The sequence below is a fragment of the Heptranchias perlo genome, chromosome 24 (genome assembly GCF_035084215.1).
Source record: "Heptranchias perlo isolate sHepPer1 chromosome 24, sHepPer1.hap1, whole genome shotgun sequence".
NCBI classification, from domain to species: domain Eukaryota; kingdom Metazoa; phylum Chordata; class Chondrichthyes; order Hexanchiformes; family Hexanchidae; genus Heptranchias; species Heptranchias perlo.
In genome coordinates, this window is record NC_090348.1 from 28,896,618 (window position 1) to 28,916,446 (window position 19,829).

The 19,829-nt window shown below is 39.0% G+C and overlaps 1 protein-coding gene across 18 annotated transcripts in view; it reads left to right on the forward strand.

The window, feature by feature from the left end:
* Positions 1 to 19,829, forward strand: part of magi2a (membrane associated guanylate kinase, WW and PDZ domain containing 2a) — a 595,536-nt gene that overhangs the window by 530,946 nt on the left and 44,761 nt on the right. For 15 of the 18 annotated variants that reach the window (XM_068004958.1, XM_068004959.1, XM_068004960.1 and 12 more), the window contains 5 exons: positions 2,890 to 2,921; positions 10,773 to 10,962; positions 11,521 to 11,562; positions 13,920 to 14,011; positions 18,702 to 18,894. In XM_068004958.1, the coding sequence (XP_067861059.1) occupies positions 2,890 to 2,921; positions 10,773 to 10,962; positions 11,521 to 11,562; positions 13,920 to 14,011; positions 18,702 to 18,894 (549 nt within the window). The remainder of the gene's footprint in view (positions 1 to 2,889; positions 2,922 to 10,772; positions 10,963 to 11,520; positions 11,563 to 13,919; positions 14,012 to 18,701; positions 18,895 to 19,829) is intronic. The other 3 variants (XM_068004950.1, XM_068004954.1, XM_068004963.1) reach the window with 1 other exon arrangement.

Below are 19,829 nucleotides of genomic sequence, written 5' to 3' on the forward strand. Positions count from 1 at the left end.
CGGGTGTGTTGGCTTTGTGTATCTTTGGGAGGCAGTAGAAGTCTCCCACGCGGGGAGTACGTGGGATGACAGCACGTAGGATGCTTTGAAGGTCTGGATCAAAGGTCTTGATCAGTTTGTTGAGCTGGTGGGTGTGTTCTTTGGTCGGATCTGCGGGTAACCGTCTGTAGTGTTCCTGGTTGTCCAGTTGTCGGTCTGCTTCTTTGCAATAGTCCGTTCTGTTCTGTATGACGATGGCTCCTCCCTTGTCCGCTGGTTTGATGACGATGTTGCGGTTGGTCTTGAGAGCGTCGATGGCGTTGCATTGTGCTCGGGTGACATTCTGGACTGTCTTCTGAGTGCGGCTGATGAATCTGGCGTTGACGCATCTCCTGACGGCTGGAGCATACATGTCAAGCTTAGGGCATCATAGCATCTATAAAGAGAAAAGACTAGTTAACATTGAAGCATTCTGATGAAGAGCCTACATCTGAAATGTTATCCTTTTCTATTTACAGATGCTTACAGGTCTGCTGTGTATTTCCAACAGTTTATGTTTTTATTGTAGATTTGCTGCACTTGCAGTTAGGCACCATCTCCTTCCCATAAAATTATATTGACTCCTTGTTATTATTTCATAACACACCTAGGCATGCACTGGTAGAATGCAGCCTCTCCTCTCCTGTGATACCGCATTTGCGATCTCACCAGGCTGTCTGGGAAAACAATAGAGATAATTCCTGAGGAGACATGAGGAAGAATCGGTGTGTGAGTGAAACTGTGCTGCTTTTTTTTTAACCTCCTAGCTACTATATTGAGTAATTGACAGAGGCCTGGTACTGGCGCATCCTCTTGCTGAGGAAATGAGTGGAGAACATAGTTTATAAGAAAAAAGGAAAGAAGAAATAAAAGTCATATTTCTTGTTTTCACAAAATATATTTCCTTCCTGAACTTACTCAGTAAATGGTAACGTGACCGCTCTGTTTTCATTTTCCTACTATTTGGCCCATTATGAATCAGATTTCTTAAGAAAGGTAATGGTATCAGAGGGTAACTAACCAACTATCAACTAGTCCACTGCCTAATTGTCCAGGACTGACATCAAATTGTTGACATGTTCCTGTGCCGTGCACAGACTAGATCATTTGCTAATAATATGACAACGACATATAATAAATAGACAATAGCAACACACTTGAGCGGGGATTTTAACTTCCTCCACCCAGTGGAAACCGGATGGAATAGGAGTTAAAACTGAGCGGCTCTATTTGCTGCTTCATTCCCGCCGTGCAGCATGTTTAACCCTGATGATTTTGCCGGTGGCTGAGGTGCCCACCTGATTCAGGCAGTAGCCTGATTAATATATGCTAATCAATGATTTATGAAATACAATGGACAGCAATGGCATCTTAAACACATACTGAGTAGGGTGCCCACGACAGGCACCGTGCTCAATAAAACCTGTCAGGGAAGGAGCTGAGGTCCTTTAATGTAAACTTACCTTTGTGAGGCCAGGAGGACTATTAGTGCTCCTTAAGGCCCCTTAAGGAAAGTCTGGGCCTCTCTTGCCCTGGGTTTTTCCCCCTCCCCACCCGCAAGACCCTGCCTCTCTCCCCCCACCCCCCCCCCCCCTTACCTGAGTGCCGGTGACACGGTGACAATCTGGGCCACCCGATCTTTATCTTCACTCTTTATGCATGTTTCAGGCAGATAGCTAGTCAGTGGGGATGTAAATGAGGCCGTGCAGCTGATTTAAGGTGATTGACAAAAGAACCAAAGGTGACATGAGGAAAAGCTTTATTACACGGCGAGTGGTTAGGATCTGGAATGCACTGCCCGGGGGGCAGTGGCGGAGGCAGATTCAGTCATGGCCTTCAAAAGGGAACTGGATAAGTACTTGAAAGGAAAAAAATTGCAGGACTACGGGAAAAGGGCAGGGGAGTGGGACTAGCTGGATTGCTGTTGCATAGACCCAGCGCGGACTCGATGGACCGAATGGCTTCCTTCGTGCTGTAACCTTTCTATGATTCTACGCAGTTAATATCAGCTGTGCCTCCCACGGACACGGATGTGTGTCCCGTCAGCTTCCTGCCCGGGAGTTAAAATTCCCCCTTTGTATTCGATATGTAGAGTTCCTTGATTGTAGCAACAGTGTGACTTTGGACAACGGTGACTTTTTAGATGACCTGCTCTTTAGATTCCCTGTGCTGGTGCTGAGTGTGAGAAGGTGAGAAGGCAAAGTGTGGAATTTGTGAGCACACATAATTACTGGACAACTACTCTTTGAAGCTCCTAACATCTATAACGTTTTCCAAAGAAACATTTAAGGCCTATGGGGCATGTGCCTCAGAATTAATTAAGGTGACAAATATTCTGAGGCCACAAATGACACCAGTATGTGCTTTAATGAACGAACAGAAATAAAAACAACATTGGGGTCATTTTCGCATTTACTGCCTACCCCGGCGGAACCGATCGCCTATTTGCTTCTTCAGTTTTTTAACTGGTTACCGTGTTCGGCATTTACTTGATTGGGGGGCGGAGTTATGATAATCAATTCTGCGCAGTTTCGGCAAGGACGTTGCCAGAGTGGCGCAAAAATTTTAGGAAATTCTGGCACAACGTGAATAACGGCTTAACTAACTTATGCCATAATTTCCTGGGACTTTTACGGTGCAAAATGATCCCAACAACATACATGCAAGTCTCCAGGAAATTCTGGGTTGATCAAGTGCACTCTTAATCTTGTACTACATTATTACAATTATTTATAACACCCAGTTAGGTCATGGAGCAAAACTGTTACTGTCAGCTGCGACCTTTAGCATTAATGTCTAAACGATGCTGTATTCATTGTAGTGAGCCAGTTCAATCTGAGTTTTTCTTTTTTCTCTTTTGATCTTTTGCAGGCTTTTTCTCACCCTGGAAGAGTTCAAAACAGGTAAGTGCTGCCTTTGGCTCCAGTAAACATACTGATGCTGTTTTTAAATTGATTTGATTTTCATTGTCAAATGGAACAGCTTGACTAGAAGTATTGCTGTGCTTAAGGGGTAAACAATTGTGGACATCTAGGAAGGTGCTTGAGATAAAATGTTGTTCGTAAATTGCCTCTAACTTGCAGTGTTAAAAAAACACAGTAACAAGAAATGACTAAAAAATACCCTTGTGTGTACAAACTTCTCCTTTTGTAACAATTAGGGTTATATGTGTTCCTGTACATCATCCACAACCAATCTGCCAATGTCACTCTGAAAAAGGCCACTAGGAATTACATGAGAATGGCTAGACAACAGCTGTCCTTCCCTTTTTCTCTCTTTCCCTCTGAGGAAGTATTTGACATCTTTACAATGGTAAAGATGAAAGTGACAACTCAGCATTTGGAGGATTATGGCTGGAAAGCACATCTTAACAGTCTTGATACAGTGCATTAATGCTATGACATGATGTGCCACTTGTAATGTAACTTAACTTTGCAGATGACTTATCTCTCCCTATCCTCAGGGTAAAGTTCAACTTCGGCGCTCGCACAAAATGGGCAGTAGTGAATCGGCAACCTGTTATACACCCCGCCCGATTTACCTATAATGGACGGTCGATCTGCTACCACCTGTTTTGTGCCCCTGCTAAAGTTGAATTTTACCCCCTCATTTTAATTCCCATTTCAAGGAGCAAAATCTATTTTATAATCGCTGCCTCCCACTGACCAAGTCCATCAGGAATATGGACCTAAAGGTCTCAGTGTCACTTAAGAGATGTTTACTACAGTGGATCTAGCTAGCTGATGAGAACTACTCAGTAATTATCATATTTACGTACTTAGGCTTGTTTTTAATTCATTTTTAGTTACAAAATAAAGACTTATCGTAGAATATCACTTAATTCCAGAATTTTACGGCACCTATGAATTTTTTGTTGTCTGAGGCCTCAAAAAGTTGTTGCTAGATGATTCTATGTACACTATTCAATAATTTCAACATATTTCCTCCACAGGTCTTCATTCTTTATTTAGAAAAACACCTGTGAAGACCAGATTGATTACTCATGGACTGTTCTTCACAGGTGTTTGAAATTTCAAAGCACACACTGTAGAACAAAGAGGTACCTGAAGTCAAATGGAACTCTTACATTTGCAGTACTCTACAAATTCATTGCATCATTGTTAAATACTTACATGTATATAGAACTAGCCATTTAAGCCACTTAGTCCTCTTCTTGAGTTAGTAACTAATTTTTATGAGGTGTTATCTGACAGAGTGCTCTGCAACCCATATCCTATTCTGCACAAAGTCCTGCCATCACCTATGTCCACATTGACCTCCGCTGGTTTCCTGTTCCCTGGGCATCAATTTCAGAATCCTGATTCTTGCCTTCAAACCTATCAGCTCTTGCAACTCTGGTCTGATACTCGTTCTTCTTTCACACCTCCTTCTTCCTTCAAGTGGCAGAGCCCTACTCAAGAATTCTGTCCCTGAACTTCATTGCTTTGCTACCTCTCCATATCTTTATAAACATCCTTTGACCACACTTTCAATCACCTCCCCTTACGTCTCTCATAAAAGAAGAGCTTGCATCTGTGTAATACCTTTCACATCCTCAGGACGTCCCAAAGCACTTCAGAGCCCATGAGTTACTTTTGAAGTGTAGTTACTGTTATTATGTAGGCAGTTTGTGCACAGCAAAGTCCCACAAATAGCATTGAGATTAATGACCAGTATATCTGTTTTTGGTGGTTTTGGTTGAGGGATAAATGTTACCAGAAAAACTCACCCTCCTCTTCTTCGATTAGTGCCATGGGATCTTTTACATCCATTTAAACTGGTGGATGGGGCCTTCGTTTAATGCCTCATCCAAAATATGGCACCTGCAACAATGTAGCACTCCTTTGATACTGCACTAAAGTATCAGCCTAGATTATGTGGTCAAGTTCTGGAGTGGGGTTTGAACCCCCTGACTTGGGTGAGAGCTAATGCTTGGCTTCTCCTGCTTGGTGTCCAGTGTCTTGTAAAGTACCTGGGACATTTTGTTAAATGGAAGGTAATATATGAACGTAAGTTGTGTCCTACAGTATCATGCGACATTTTGTGAAACAGCTGCTCATTCAGCAAAATTAAACAACAAGCCAGTAAATGAATATGGGTATGTGTCTGTCTGTCTCTTCATGTAAATTCAGCCATTGAGCTTTACTAAGTCAGCTGTAGGAACAAAAGGATTAAAGTAGGTTAAAAAGTACAGATCACTTAAACAAAAACAACTCTCTTGCTAAAATCAAAACAGCTCCGACTAACCTGCTTACACTTCCCTAATAAATGAGCCCTTATTTGTCCTTTTTAGTATAAACATTTAACTTAGAATAACTGGACATTAATAACTATGATAACTATAATGTTCATGGTATTATGGTTAAAATTGTATGTGTATGTATCTGTGCCTGTTCTGTAAACCAACTTGCAGCAAATATTTTAAATATCCTCATCTATTCATGAGAAATGTTTTTTCTTCAAGCAGAATAATTTGGATTAAACGTGTGAGAATTTGATGTATTTTTGTGTGGGGTGGATAGAAAAAATCATCTCTTAAAAATAAAAATTGTGCTTTACAATTAAAGAAATATTTTGTATCTAAAATGAAGCATTAATACAAGCTTTTGGAGATTATCCCCTTCGTCAGGTGGAATCACCTGACGAAGGGGATAATCTCCAAAAGCTTGTGATTTTAAAATAAAATTGTTGGACTATAACCTGGTGTTGTAAGATTCCTTACATGAAAATTATAATTCTTAGGATTTTTCAAAAAGTGATTTGCTTAACTTTAATCAGCAGCTTTTCTCTGTTTTGATGTATCTAGAGAAAGTAGCTAGCATTCTTTATATTATCTTGTACTGTTGCAGAAAGAAGATAACGTGTTCTTTTGAATGTTCAATAATTCTGTTTACAATAAATCTAGTTCGCATTCATGCGGTGAACCCTATCAAATCTTGAGAGTGTAGACCCTGTATTATCTATATGCTAATTCTCTGTAGGCAGCCATCTGCACAGAAAAAAATGCTTTTCCTGGTACATTTTGTTCATAGACTGACAGAGGACCTAGTACTTTTGTTACTCTGAGTCTAATTAACTCATGTAGCATTAGTTTCAAATGCAAGTCATTCAGAAAAAAATGTGCTTGATGCTTTTTCTGAAAGATTTGACACTTCATCCTAAAATGCCCCTATTTAAAGAGCTACTAATTTTCTAATGGTGAGTAAGCTGGTAATGCAATCGTTGACCGATTCTAATAGATTTTAGACCCAACTGAACAGTGCTGGGTGATGCCAAAAATCTGCTTGCACCCCATTCAAATCTCTGAAAACTAGGTCATTTTCACCATTTCATTGTTCTGAGAACTAAGTGTACAGTAATGGATACAAAGTTCTTGTTAAAATATCATGGCAGGCAAAAGGATTTGTTGCCATTATTTGTTACCTCAGTAATATTAGTAATTTTATTTGGTGCACTTGAAAGTATAAAGTAGAATAAAATGTAATTATAAAAAAAGTCTACAAGTGGAAGTGGAAAATGCTAGAAATGCACAACAGGTCAATTAGTAACTTAAAGAGATACATTAATGTTTCAAATGTGATGATGAGTCTCTTCAGATGCTGACTAACCTGTTGTGTACTTCGAGCATTTTATCTTTTTATTTCAAATTTCCAGAATTCACAGGATTTTTTTAAATATAAACTACAGCCCGGCTATTTTTACAAAACAAAACAAGCAGAAATTTTCTGTTCAGTGCTATGTTTGGAGGGCATCCTGTCACAAATCTGCACTTTTTTGCGAATTTGCAAATTTAAAATATGAATTTGCCCTACTGTTCCAAAGTGCCGGCTGCTCCTTACTTCTAGTTGCATTGGTTTTACCTGTATGGTTTAGGATTTATCCACCAATATTGGCACAGCCCCCTCCCCCAACCCCCCTCAAAAACTACAGAATTCAAACAAGTTAAACAAGAAGTAAAGAGCAGCCGACATCTTGGAACAGTTGCAGATATTGATTTCAGCAACATCATTGGAAAACAGCAGAAATTTCAGTCAGATGCCAGTGAGAAAATGAGCTTCAGCTTAGTAGCCAGCAAGAGAAGAAGCTTCACTCACCGGAAGATGTAGCTTCAGCCAGTGAAATGGGGAGCCTTGTCGAGCAAGAAAACAAGTTCAGCCTGCGACCAGCGAGAGAGGGATCTTTGTCTAGTGGCTGGTGGGAGAGAGGTAAGCCCAGCAAGGGAGAGAGAAGTAAATGTGGCCAAGAGAGAAAGATAAATACGGCCAGCAAGGGGGAGAGGAGTAAATTGGGCAGGTGATAAGGAGAGAGGTAAATGCGGCCAGTAGGAGAGAAGGAGCAAATTCAGCCAGCTCCAAGTGAGACAAGCAGTGAGTTTACTCAGCAGGAGAGAATATGTTATGGGGTGAATTGTTGTCACCAACTTCCTCTTTGCTACAACCGATTGCCAAGTCGGTCCTTCTTTTGAAACAGAATATAAACTAGGGAAAGCTTGAGGCACTTCTGTCTTGGACTTGTTTTCCTGGTTTATACCACGACTTTCGACTAAAAAGACACTCATAAGGGGAGAGGGGGAGAATTAGAGAGAGTGGGAGAGAAGTTGAGAGAGCCAGATGGGGAGAAGTTGAGACAGGGAAGTTTAAACACTTGGAGAAAGAGGGAAACACATGGGGAGAGAGAAAAATTGGCAGTGATTTTGCTAATTTATTTCTCATGTGAGGGGACCGCCCATGAGGGTGTGTTTACAAAACATAAAACAAAACATTTTGCTCCACAGTTTAAGGATTTTGCCCCTGCAAAATTAGGTATGCCCACCCTACTATGTCACCTGTTAAGACGCAATAGGGCTTACTTGGTCTTCTAGATTGCAGATAGGCTGCATGCATTTTGCAAGCCCCAGCATTACTATTTAGCTGGATATAAACCAAAACTCTCTATAGTTTGATCTTTAAAGGCCAATAATGATCCTGTGAAAGAGGATGAAGAAAGTAATAACTGTAGTAAAAAGGTTAGGACAGCCTAAACCGTTAATATAGTGACAACATCAGATCAGCTTTTACCAAGATGGAATGGGAATGCAAATCTGTGATTCTTTTTTAATGAGGTCGTTATCTTGGAAGAGTTGAATTAATGCGATAATCATCTGTACAGTCATTCTACTGCTATGTGCCCAAGTGATAGGTTTGGTTACATTAGTCATTTTTAAGTTATAAAAACAGAACTTTTTGATGGTACCTCCCCTTTGAATTAATTCAGATTTGCTGGAATATGTTAAAGTAAAGCATCATAAAACCTGATTTACATTTGCACTGGCACTAAACTGCTTATGGCATTGAGAGTGATAAAATCGTGTTTAATGTTGACTAAAAAAAACTTGGTTACAGGCAGGATGTTATGATTAGTGCTTTGCGGAGAGAAGGGCTATTTATACTGAATGTCAATTGTCACTCCTGGTGCTATCAATCAATTATACATATTATTAAACATTAAAAAATTTGTACAATTGATTGAAGGCACCAGGAGTGACAATTAATGTTTCTTCCCAACTGCGTAAATAAGGCAACGCTGCACCAAAAGATTAGTCAACAAACTGCTCCTGCCTTTTAGGATACGAGCCCTATTCAAAAAGCAAATCCTTTAGGAAATGGTTACTCGAGCCACCAACACTCAGTTTTTTCCCCCAGTGCTGCTATATAAGATGGCAGCTACATGCTGCAGTGTGCTACATTATCCAGGAATTTAAATATTTAATAGACAGCACTGACTATTACATTCCATACTGGTATCAAGTCATAATTTTTTGCCCTTACACAGAGACAGGATTTATCAGTCAGTAAGCATTCGGGCTGTTATTGCATGTAGTTTGTAGCCCAGTCTCATAAGTTGGAATTCCATTTCCTCAGGATTTTTTTTATATTTTACTTACTGGAAAAATCCAATCCATTAAAATAGATGTACAGTGAGAGACCATGTAAGCTCTCTCTAGATTGTTAACCTGTTGAATGACTTTTATATCATTATATGTATTCTATACCATACAACTGTGCTAAAATAAAACAAATTTGTTTTTGATGTGCTACATGCTGGATTATAATTTAAGTTTATGGCATGTTTCGCATACAACTTTATTGTATTGAATGGTAAAGAGAAAATATTTCAGAGATTTTATTTTGTCAGAAGATATATTTGCATTTCCTGTTCACAGCATATGCCACAATAGACCGAAGACATGCATATGGAGGCCCATTGACTATCGATAACTTTTATATATTGGACTGTATTCTTCACAAGATCAGTCAAGTGTCAGGCATGTAGCTTTGGAGCAAACAAAATAAAATTACATGTTCGTATCAAAAATCAGAACGATGCTTCTTCCAATTGTTTACTTAGCTCAAAGAGCCAATGCCGATTGATTTACTTTTAAGCTTCAAAACACTGCGCCAGCAAGTAGTTGAAACCATCTTTTTGATCATTCACACAATGTGTATGGAGATGTTCGGCAAAGATCAGACACATCTTCACAGGGAGGGAGGGAGGGAAGGGAATCAGGTTTCGTGTCGCCCTGGGCTTGGACTGCTCTATCACACCGCCTATCAGCCACTTTCAGAAGACCATTGACAAAGGCCCGGAAAGCAGCTTGCCCAAATGCTTTGGACTTGGGAATCGGAAGTACAATATCGAAATTTGGGAATGACAGCAATTTGGGGGGTATAGTTAATACTGAGGAAGATTGTGACAAAATACAAGAGGAGGTTAACAAACTTGCAGAATGGATGTGTAAATGGCAAATGAATTTCAATATAGATAAGTGTGAGGTGCTGCATTTTGGTAGGAGGGATAAGGAGGCCACCTACTCCTTGGAAAATAACAGTCTAAATGGGGTAGAGGCGTAAACGGATCCAGGGATACAGATTCACAAATCATTAAAAGTAGCAATGCAGGTTAACAAAGCCATAAAAAGTGCAAACAAAGCACTGGGGTTCATTTCTAGAGGAATAGAATTCAAAAGCAGAGAAGTTATGTTAAACATATATAGAACCTTCTTAGACCACACTTGGAGTACTGTGCATAGTTCTGGTCCCCATACTACAAAAAGGATATAGAAGCACTGGAGAAAGTGATAAAAAATTTACACGGTGATACCAGAACTAAGAGGGTACAACCGTCAGGAAAGACTGAACTGGCTGGGGCTCATTTCTCTAGAAAAGAGAAGACTGAGAGGAAACCTGATAGAGGTCTTTAAAATGATGAAGGGGTTTGATAGGGTAGACGTAGAAAGGATGTTTCCACTTGTAGGGGAGTCCAAAACTAGGGGCCATAAATACAAGATAGTCACTGATAAATTTAATAAGGAATTTAGGAGAAACTTCTTTACTCTGAGAGTGGTGAGAATGTGGAACTCATGGAGTGGTTGAGACGAATAGCATAGATGCATTTAAGGGGAAGCTAGATAAGTACATGAGGGAGAAAGGAATAGAAGGATATGTTGATAGGATGAGATGAAGTAAGGTAGGAAGAAACTCATGTGGAGCATAAACACCAGCACAGACCAGTTGGGCCGAATGGCCTGTTTCTGTGCTGTAAAATTCCATGTAAATGACATCTAAAATTGCCACCTTATCGAGGTGTCGGCAGATGCCTGGCATCATTGAACCTTGTACCGGCAGGAGTCTATATCCAGATTGGGAGAAAACAAGCAAAAAGCAGAGTAAACATAAGCTATAGTATTTTTTTAACACATTGTTTGTTTGTTTCAGACATTAGATAGATGGGAGAATCAGGGCAGCCCTCAGGCAAACTTCCCGGCACAGCCCCTACCACAGACTCTTCCCTTCCCACCTAATGTCCACAGGGCTTCGTTCCCTGACTCTTCTGATGGATTTGATCAAAGGAAACCTGATCCGTATGAAGTGTATGAGAAGTCGAGAGCTATCTATGAGAGTAGGCGTAAGTAAAATTGATCACCTCCTGATAAAATTTTCTGTTGTCGCATCTTCTTTAAATGGAGTAGACATACGATGACCTTTTGAGAGCTGAATTGATTTGCAACCTAACATGCAACAACATATGCATCACAGCAATGTGGTTAATTATACTTGTTTAAAAATTCCATTTTAAAAGATCTTGGTTTATTTAAAAACCCAGATGATTACAAATAGATTTTTTGAATAACAGCTAACAAATGCACTTTATCCTTTGAAAACAGTAAGGTATTTGTTTTGATTATATAACATGACCTTTATTACAAATGACACCAACGTCAGAATGTTTTTACCAACCGCCTGTATAGATTTATTGAAACATTTTCATACACTCTGAGTAGAGTGTGGAATAATTTTCTTACAAGCAGTACATTGATACATTTAGTAGCTCTTCCTGAACGATTTCTAAATAGGCCTCTGATGGTTAAACCTAATGCAGAGGGATGCTTGAGTAACTATTGGCAACATGAAATGTCTCTACATGAATGCATAGTTTTGTTTAATTCCACATTTTCCTGTACAGAGCAAATGCCACCAAGGACTGCATATCGGACTGATTCTTCTGGCAAGTACTTTAGCATTCATCATTCTGTGGCTTAAATGTAGCTCCCCATTTGTATGGATATTGTGATTGTCTAATCAGTCATCTGGTTGCAGCCAACTATTTCTACACGATCATTTACTTTCTCCTGTTGTCCTTTATTCTAACAACGACAGGTCTGAAGCATTCTAAATAACAGCAGCTACAAACAGAGAAGCCTTAACTAATCATTTTGTTCATTGGCACAAATTTCATACCCGTTTGATGAAAAGCTTCAGTTTTCCACAATGACTTAATGAGGCAGTAGTAAAATTGCACTGTACGCACACAATTTATTAGAGTCACAAATCTGATGTCTGGCAGAAACCACATTCAAACTGTAGTGAAATGTGTGGGAATTCTGCCAGTTCTCAACTGATTATTTAGTGAGACAGCCAAAAGCATTCCTCTATAGGCTAAAGGTCTGAAACACCAAAGACTATGTTGTACTTACTGGAAACACTACAGAATTTCTTAGGGTGTATAAATTTATTAGATTATCATGGATCTATGAAATTTTGCAGTGAGGTAAATGAAGATACCAGACTTTGATGATCCTGGAATTCAGAAGGTTGACTCTAATGCTATCAATGCACTATGAACATGGTTCTGAATTGAGCATTAGATTCATGGTGTAATGAAAATTGGCACAACTATATGCTTCAAGACCCACCAACTAGATGGCTTGACTTGGACTAGTCATGCATTGAACAGCTCAGTGCAACATCCCAGAAACCAGTGCATGTATTTTGAAATCACGGCACTTGTAAAACTGTCCTGTATATTTACCAGCAGGCTTCTGAACACGTTTCCTTCTCCCATTTCCTGAGCCAGTCTGTTTATTCTAGTGAGTAGACTCAAATGAGTGAATTGGGCCTCACGTACTGTATGCTCCAAAATCCACACCACCATTCTGTACGCAATGTCACGTGACGCACATTTGTGCCTGCACAATGCAATGGCAATCAGTTTTTGGAGGAAATTGGAGTGCTTATAAGTTAGCTAAGTATGAAACTGACAGCACATGTGTGAGGCAGTGTTGTTAAGTGCACTTACTATAATAGAAACACAGTAGTGTCATGCGTAGGAAAGGGTTCAATTGATGTCATGATCTGTGGTCACAAAAAACTCAAAAGCACATCACCAGCAGCATTTGATCACCTCCTGCTGCCTGCATAATTTATTATACCATCGACAACTTGGATTTAACCTGTCTGCACAGCCAACTGGAGAGCCATCAGTGCCAATCCTTGGGTTTGTGAAATTATTTGAGTTATTACCTAAGGTGCCCCATTTGAAATAAAAAATCTCATTTTTAGTACCCATGGTGACTTGCAAGTTCAGATAATTAAGGAACAAGAGGGAGGTGTTCAATGTACATATACCAAACTGACTAGAAAAGGCTCCTTTGTGGAACAACTTAATTTCAGAATTGTGTGTCTTACAAGCTGATTGGTTAATCACACGTCAACCACCTGAGTCACAAATCATCTGCTTCCCAAACACCATCCTGCTTGCTGACTGCTCTTTCTAAACAAAGCAACACAATAGGGAGATCCTGAAAAAAGCTATTTATTTTTTGCAGGCTAAATGAACTGATTACAAAAACCCTGCCTAATGCAGGTTATAAAGCTCAAACCTTACATTCAATTAAAATGTTGCAGGAGATGCATGGACAGATGTGATGCATCATCCCTCATAAGATGTTCAGGTTATAAACTTGTCCTTTTTACTCATGCTGCTTGAATTATACATGCTTAAAATGCCAACTCTGGTGTGCTCAAAATTGTATGCTGCCTTTGTGCAAATAAAAGTGGTGAATATTAAATCCTTGAATCAGAACAGAGTTTCTATCTGGAGAAGTTGCTGATTATGTTTAGGTGATATAAAGGAGGGTTCAGATGAGCTGATAATTGTTGTAGAAGTCTTGACAAAGTTCCACTTAGCCTTAAAGACTAAAGCCTGTTTGTTGTCAGCTGTTGTGAATTCGGAAGGATCACAGCCAGCAACAGAACCCAAGCCGTTCCATTAGTTAATAACTCAAAATATTCGAATTTTTTGAAGCACTTCTAATCTAACACGAGTAAAAGCCATAGGCTACAGCGAGCAGGATCCTTGTTTGGTTCTTCCAGTTTTTCTAACTCTACAATCCTTCATCCTTGGAACTTGCACTTGTTTCACCTGTATAAACCTTTGTTGGTGTAACATACTCTGTGTAGTAGGTGTTTGTGTAAAGCACATTTCCTTCTATCATTTTGTAATCATCTCAAGAGAACTAACAGGTAGAAGCCTGCATTTTGACCATATTGACTGTATTCTGACCATGTTCACTTCTGAATTAGGTCCAGACTACCGTGAGTTAGATGTCTATTTACGCAGACAGGAATCTGGGTTTGGCTTCAGAATCCTGGGTGGAGATGAACCTGGTCAACCAGTGAGTAAGCTATAATATTCCATTATATATCTAGGTGTTTTAGACTTCAAAATTATCAACCTATAAACCAAAGAACAAACTTTACATTCCTTATAATAAATAAAGAAAATCCTTGAATTGCATAGCAGGTCAGTCAGCAATTTTCAGATGCTGACTGACTAGCGTGCATTTCCAACATTTCTATTTTCATTTCAAATTTCCAGCCTTTACAACTTTTTTATAATCTTTACATTGTTTAAATCTTAATTGATGGATTTTCATTGTAGTGAAAATACTTTATTCGCGCAAATTCTGGACTATATGCTCATTTCAGTTATATAAGTGATTGAGTCTGATATGTGAGCAATGATAGTCTCGAAAGCAATGTCATGAAGCTAGACTTATCAAACATTGTATGTTACGTTTCAAACATAGTAATACACTGCAGTCCTTCATAGCATTCCCTTTGGTTAACAAAGCCTTTGTCAGACATTTGGGGCAGAATGTTATTCCTGTTTGTTGCTGTCAAATACCATTTTCACTATCGGGGTTAATAAGAACATAAGAACATAAGAAATAGGAGCAGGAGTAGGCCAATCGGCCCCTCGAGCCTGCTCCGCCATTCAATAAGATCATGGCTGATCTGATCCTAACCTCAAATCTAAATTCATGTCCAATTTCCCTCAATCCTTTCTCTCTCCAGAAACACAGCTAATTAATTGCATTTGAACCTATTTCTACTGTCTGCTTTTAGTGTCCTTTCCTGGTAACATACGTCTCGCATCTATAACCCGTTGGGAGCATAAAGTTTCACCTAATTTTCCTTCTTTTGCCCTTGTCTTATCATTTGATAAATTAAGCCACGTTCTGCATTTACCAAGCTGGCTCGCACTAAGTGGTCCTCATAGAATGATACAGCACACCAAGAGGCCCTTTGGCCCACCGTGCCTGTGCCGGCTCTCTGAAAGAGCCATCCAACCCGTCCCACTCCCCCTGCCCCCTCCCCACAGCCCCGCAAACCCCTCCCTCCCAAGCACCTATCCAATTCCCTTCCGAAAGCCACCACTGAATCTGCTCCCACCACCCTTTATTTTTTTTAAATTCATTCATGGGATGTGGGCATCACTGGCAAGGCCGGCATTTATTGCCCATCCCAAATTGCCCTTGAGAGTGTGGTGTGAGCCGCCCTCTTGCAACTGACTGGCTTGCTAGGCCATTTCAGAGGGCAGTTAAGAATCAATCATGTTGCTGTGGGCCTGGAGTCACATATAGGCCAGACTGGGTAAGGACGACAAGTTTCCTTCCCTAAAAGGACATTAATGAACCAGATGGGTTTTTACGACAATCCGGTAGCTTCATGGCCACCGTTACTGATGCTAGCTTTTTATTCCAGATTTTTATTTTTAAATTGAAATTACACTGAGCACACAGGTTAACACACTGGTGTGAAATTCCTAAATGTGTTATTTTACAGAAGTCACTAACAGTAGCTTGCATTTGTATAGCACCTTTAATGTAGAAAAACATTTCAAGGCATTTTACAGAAGAGAAAAGGAGTAGGTGCTGAGTCCTTGCCGGGAGGTTGAGGAGTGGCAACCAAAAGCTTGGTCAAAGTTTTTAAAGGTGCAGAGGAGATTGGGAAGGGAGTTCCAAAAAGGAAGGTCAAAAATTGTTTGGCCTAGGAAGCTAAAAATAATTTTGTTAAAATAGCACGCACAGGAACTAATCAGTGCACTAAAATAATGCTTGGTGGATATTTCAATTTGCAGGTGTGTTGCTAACACTATCAAATGAATTATAACTACAGCAATGTATGTTACTTCTCCTGCTTTAGTGCAGCAAAGATTTCTATATCATTATAATGGGATGAGGGCAATAGGATTGTTAAGTGACTTGAAAAAATACTGTAGCAATACACAGACCTCAGCCACCACCAGAGTGTTAAAACAGTAACTTGACAGCATTGTAGTGATGGAGTTAAGCACTATAAACAACAAATCACAACAAAATATCTTTATCCCCCAACTGTGTTGGGGTTCCAAATAGTGCCTTTATTCTCACCAATTGTATTTCTTTGTGAGTGTCTTTTTAATCCTTGTGGTATTGGCATTTTTTCCTAGCACTCCAGACAACAATGGAGGCATGAAAGCATGCAGAAGAATTGAAACTAGGATTTAAATATTCATCCAGCAGTGCATAATTACAAGTCATGCCATAAAATAGTTTTGTTCCCGCATAGTGATAAATGTCAACACTGCAGAAGTGAAATTACAGCCTTGGTCTTTAATAATTTACTACTTTGAGTGCAAGTAAAATTCTCTCTTTTGAACATACTTCTTCCCCTTTCCCTTTTGGGAATCCCCACCATGTTCACTGATCAGAGGGTAGGCAGCTGACCTACTTGCTGACCCCTGCCACTGCCACTCTGAATCTGGTCACTGTGGGATATCAGATCAGGCACCTAGCCTGTGGGGAATTGCAGATACAAAACCATCTCCCATTCTCTGGCACAGTGTTCCAGTGCACTGCATCTCTACAATTTTTTATTCCTTTGACTAAGAGCAAGGTCTGTGATAACTACAATTTTAATTAAAGCCAGCAATCACTAAACAGTTTCCATAGGGGAAAATAGCTCAAAGATTACTGAACTGGTGTACTTCAGTATGTAAATGCAGTTTTCCAAAGATAAGAAACCCTTCCTATAGAATATTATTTAATCTTCAAGATGTGGTAACTATAGAAAATTTGATTGGCTATTGTGTGGATACAGGATTGTTTGGCTATGTCTTTCAGCCAGTCCAGGAAGGATACAAACAAGAGGAATGGGTAATGTGAATGTGTCTTACTTGACATATTCAAATTATTCAACTGCCTCTAGGAAGAATACCACTTCGATAGTCTCAGTTTGTATTACTATTTTTCAAATATTGTCATGCATAAAGAAATTTTTAAAACTACTCACACAGAAACTTCCACTAGAAATTTTTCATTGCTAAGCAACAGCTTCAGTGGCAAACTGATTTCAGAGTTAAATAGCATATTCATGAACTCATCAATGTCTGATACACATTAGACAAAGCTATCCAGCATGTGATTTGTCTCCGGTAGAGAAGATGTGAGATTTAGTCTTAATTTGCAACATAGCAGAGGAAATGCAAGTCATTTAACATCCTTACATCTGCATGCAGTGAAACCAACCACCTTGCTGTACATTTCTAAAAATTTCAAAATCAATTTCATGTCAATAATTCCCTTTAAATGCATTTTGTCAGGATAATCTTAGATTGAGCAAAATTTTAGATATTCATTAAAACAGTCATGGATTTATAAAATAAAAAAGTTTGAGTAAAGAAATATACCATCAATTCAATTTTAAAATGGGATCTGACCACCATTACAAAGAAATATGATTAATTTTAACATTCTTATTTTTTCTTTATTTCTGTTGTTTTTTTTGTTTAAACATTAAACGCCAATCACATAACAGGACTGGCTGGGGAAAATGAAAGTGCGAGAGAGCTGATTTAAAGTAAATGGAGGTACAATCTCTAACTCTCAGTTCCCTGGTAATTATAGAAAATCAACTGTGCATGTTAATTAGTTAGCATTCACACTGTTACGTTCAGTAACTCTTAAAACACAGTATCCTCAGCATTTACTGCGAAACAAAACAAAAGTCAACAGTAACAAAACAGATATTAAAAGAATTGTCCAGATTGCAATTTAAATAAAATAGGATTGATTGGTAGAGCAGAGGTGATATGCCATGTTTCCCTTTATTATGACAAAGATTATATTATGAGGTTCACACGTGTAGATCACGTATGCAGTAATATTGCCATTAACCCCACCACATCCATATTGTCCCTCTCACGCTGATTAGCCAAAAATAACTGCCAGTAAATTATTGTTACTAATTCATTCAGGCAAGACAGACTTAATGGCAGTGCCCACTATATGCAGTGAAACAGGGAAGCAGATTGCTATTTATTTCAATGTAAAGATGCAGTTGGACCCTTCCTTTGTGCTTAATCACAATTATTTGTAATGATTTGAGTCCTAAAAGAAGTACTCAGGATAAAACTTCTTGAAAAGAAGTGGCGATAAATTGAAGGTTTACTTTACCAAAACTCTATTATGTGGGTAAATGCACAATCTTTTTGATCTTCTAAAACCTATCATAATCATGTTTCCTGAATGTAAAATGAGTATGTACAAATTTTTGAGTTGAGCATTTTCAATCAGTTGCAAATCTGAAAGCTAAAGATCTCACCAAGTTGTGTATTGCCTTTGAATGTAAAACGTTGGTTCAGAGAAATCTGCATCACAAAGTGTGCAATTACCATCAACTGTAGGTATCCAGGTGTTTTCAGAGCTGCAGTGAAAGACTTCCTGGTGGTAAATATAGCAATGGCTAATGATGCATTCTGATACATAATATATCTTACAGGCTTAATGGCCAGCTTGCATTGGGGCCAAAGTGATACAGCGCACTTACTGTCTGAAAAAAACTTACATACAGTAAATAGCTAAGCTGTTAAATGTGCATTGACATTGACAAAAGTGAAAAGTTGTAGTCCATGTTTATAACTTCAATAAATGTCCTTAGTGATCATTCTTACCCAGCTATTTAATATTTATTTAATTTGTGATACTATGTAGTAAAAATGTTTCTCTTACTAAGTGATACTCTTTATTTTGCTTGTTGAAGATTCTTATCGGAGCAATAATTACAATGGGTGCTGCTGACCGAGATGGCCGTCTTCGCCCAGGAGATGAGTTAGTTTACGTAGATGGAATTTTAGTTACTGGGAAATCTCACCGTTACGTGATAGACCTGATGCATAACGCAGCCCGCAATGGTCATGTCAGTCTGACTGTACGAAGGAAGGTTCTATGTCTAGGTATGTACTGGATAAAAGTTTTCAAAGATAGCAAGCCCAGTGGTGCTGGGAGTAGAACCCGAGCTTCCTAAATCAGAGTTTATGGATTAAATGCCAGTCTTGAATAACTTTCAAATTCACTCACCATCATCAGCTTATTTTGCTATTTCATAGAATCATAGAATCTTACAGCACAAGAGGAGACCATTTGGCCCGTTGTGCCTGTGCCGGCTCTTTCAAAGAGCTACACAATTAGTCCACTCCCCTGCTCTTTCTTTACCCATAGAACTGGAATTTTCCTTTTCAAGTATATATACAATTCCTTTTTGAACATTACTATTGTATCCGCTTCCACCACCCTTTCAGGCAGAGCAGTCCAGGTCATAACAACTTGCTGCATAAAAAAAATGATCCTCATTTCCCCTCTGGTTCTTTTCATTTCGTATGTTCAATTTTTGTAGGGCGAGAGAGAAGCAGTTTTTCAAAAAGACCATTGCTGCATTTTTTTTTTCTTTTTAAAAATATTTTCTTTTTAACACAGTGAAAAAAATGGCCTTGGCATTTATTCTGCACTGTATGATGCTATTTCATCCTCACCGCCCCCATCCCCCCCCCCATGTAGAATTTTGATGCGCTGATACAACAGCACACATAAAGTGGATATAAATTATCTCTTTAACATGAATTTAGTAGCATAAAATGGTGCATTGTGCCATCACATTAAATAGAAATAGAATTGAGACACGGTACATTGGCTTGCATGTTAATGCATTTAAAGCAGTAAAATTCAGCCTATGCATGGATCATCCAAATCCTGAAATTACGGTTCATTATTATCAGAACGTATTACTATTATTGGCCTAAGAAGCAGAGTGCTTGCCTGCCCTGTCAGTCAGAAAATGGTGCAAGATGTCTGAATAAAAGAAAGGAGAGAAAATACAAAATAATTTTTAAAA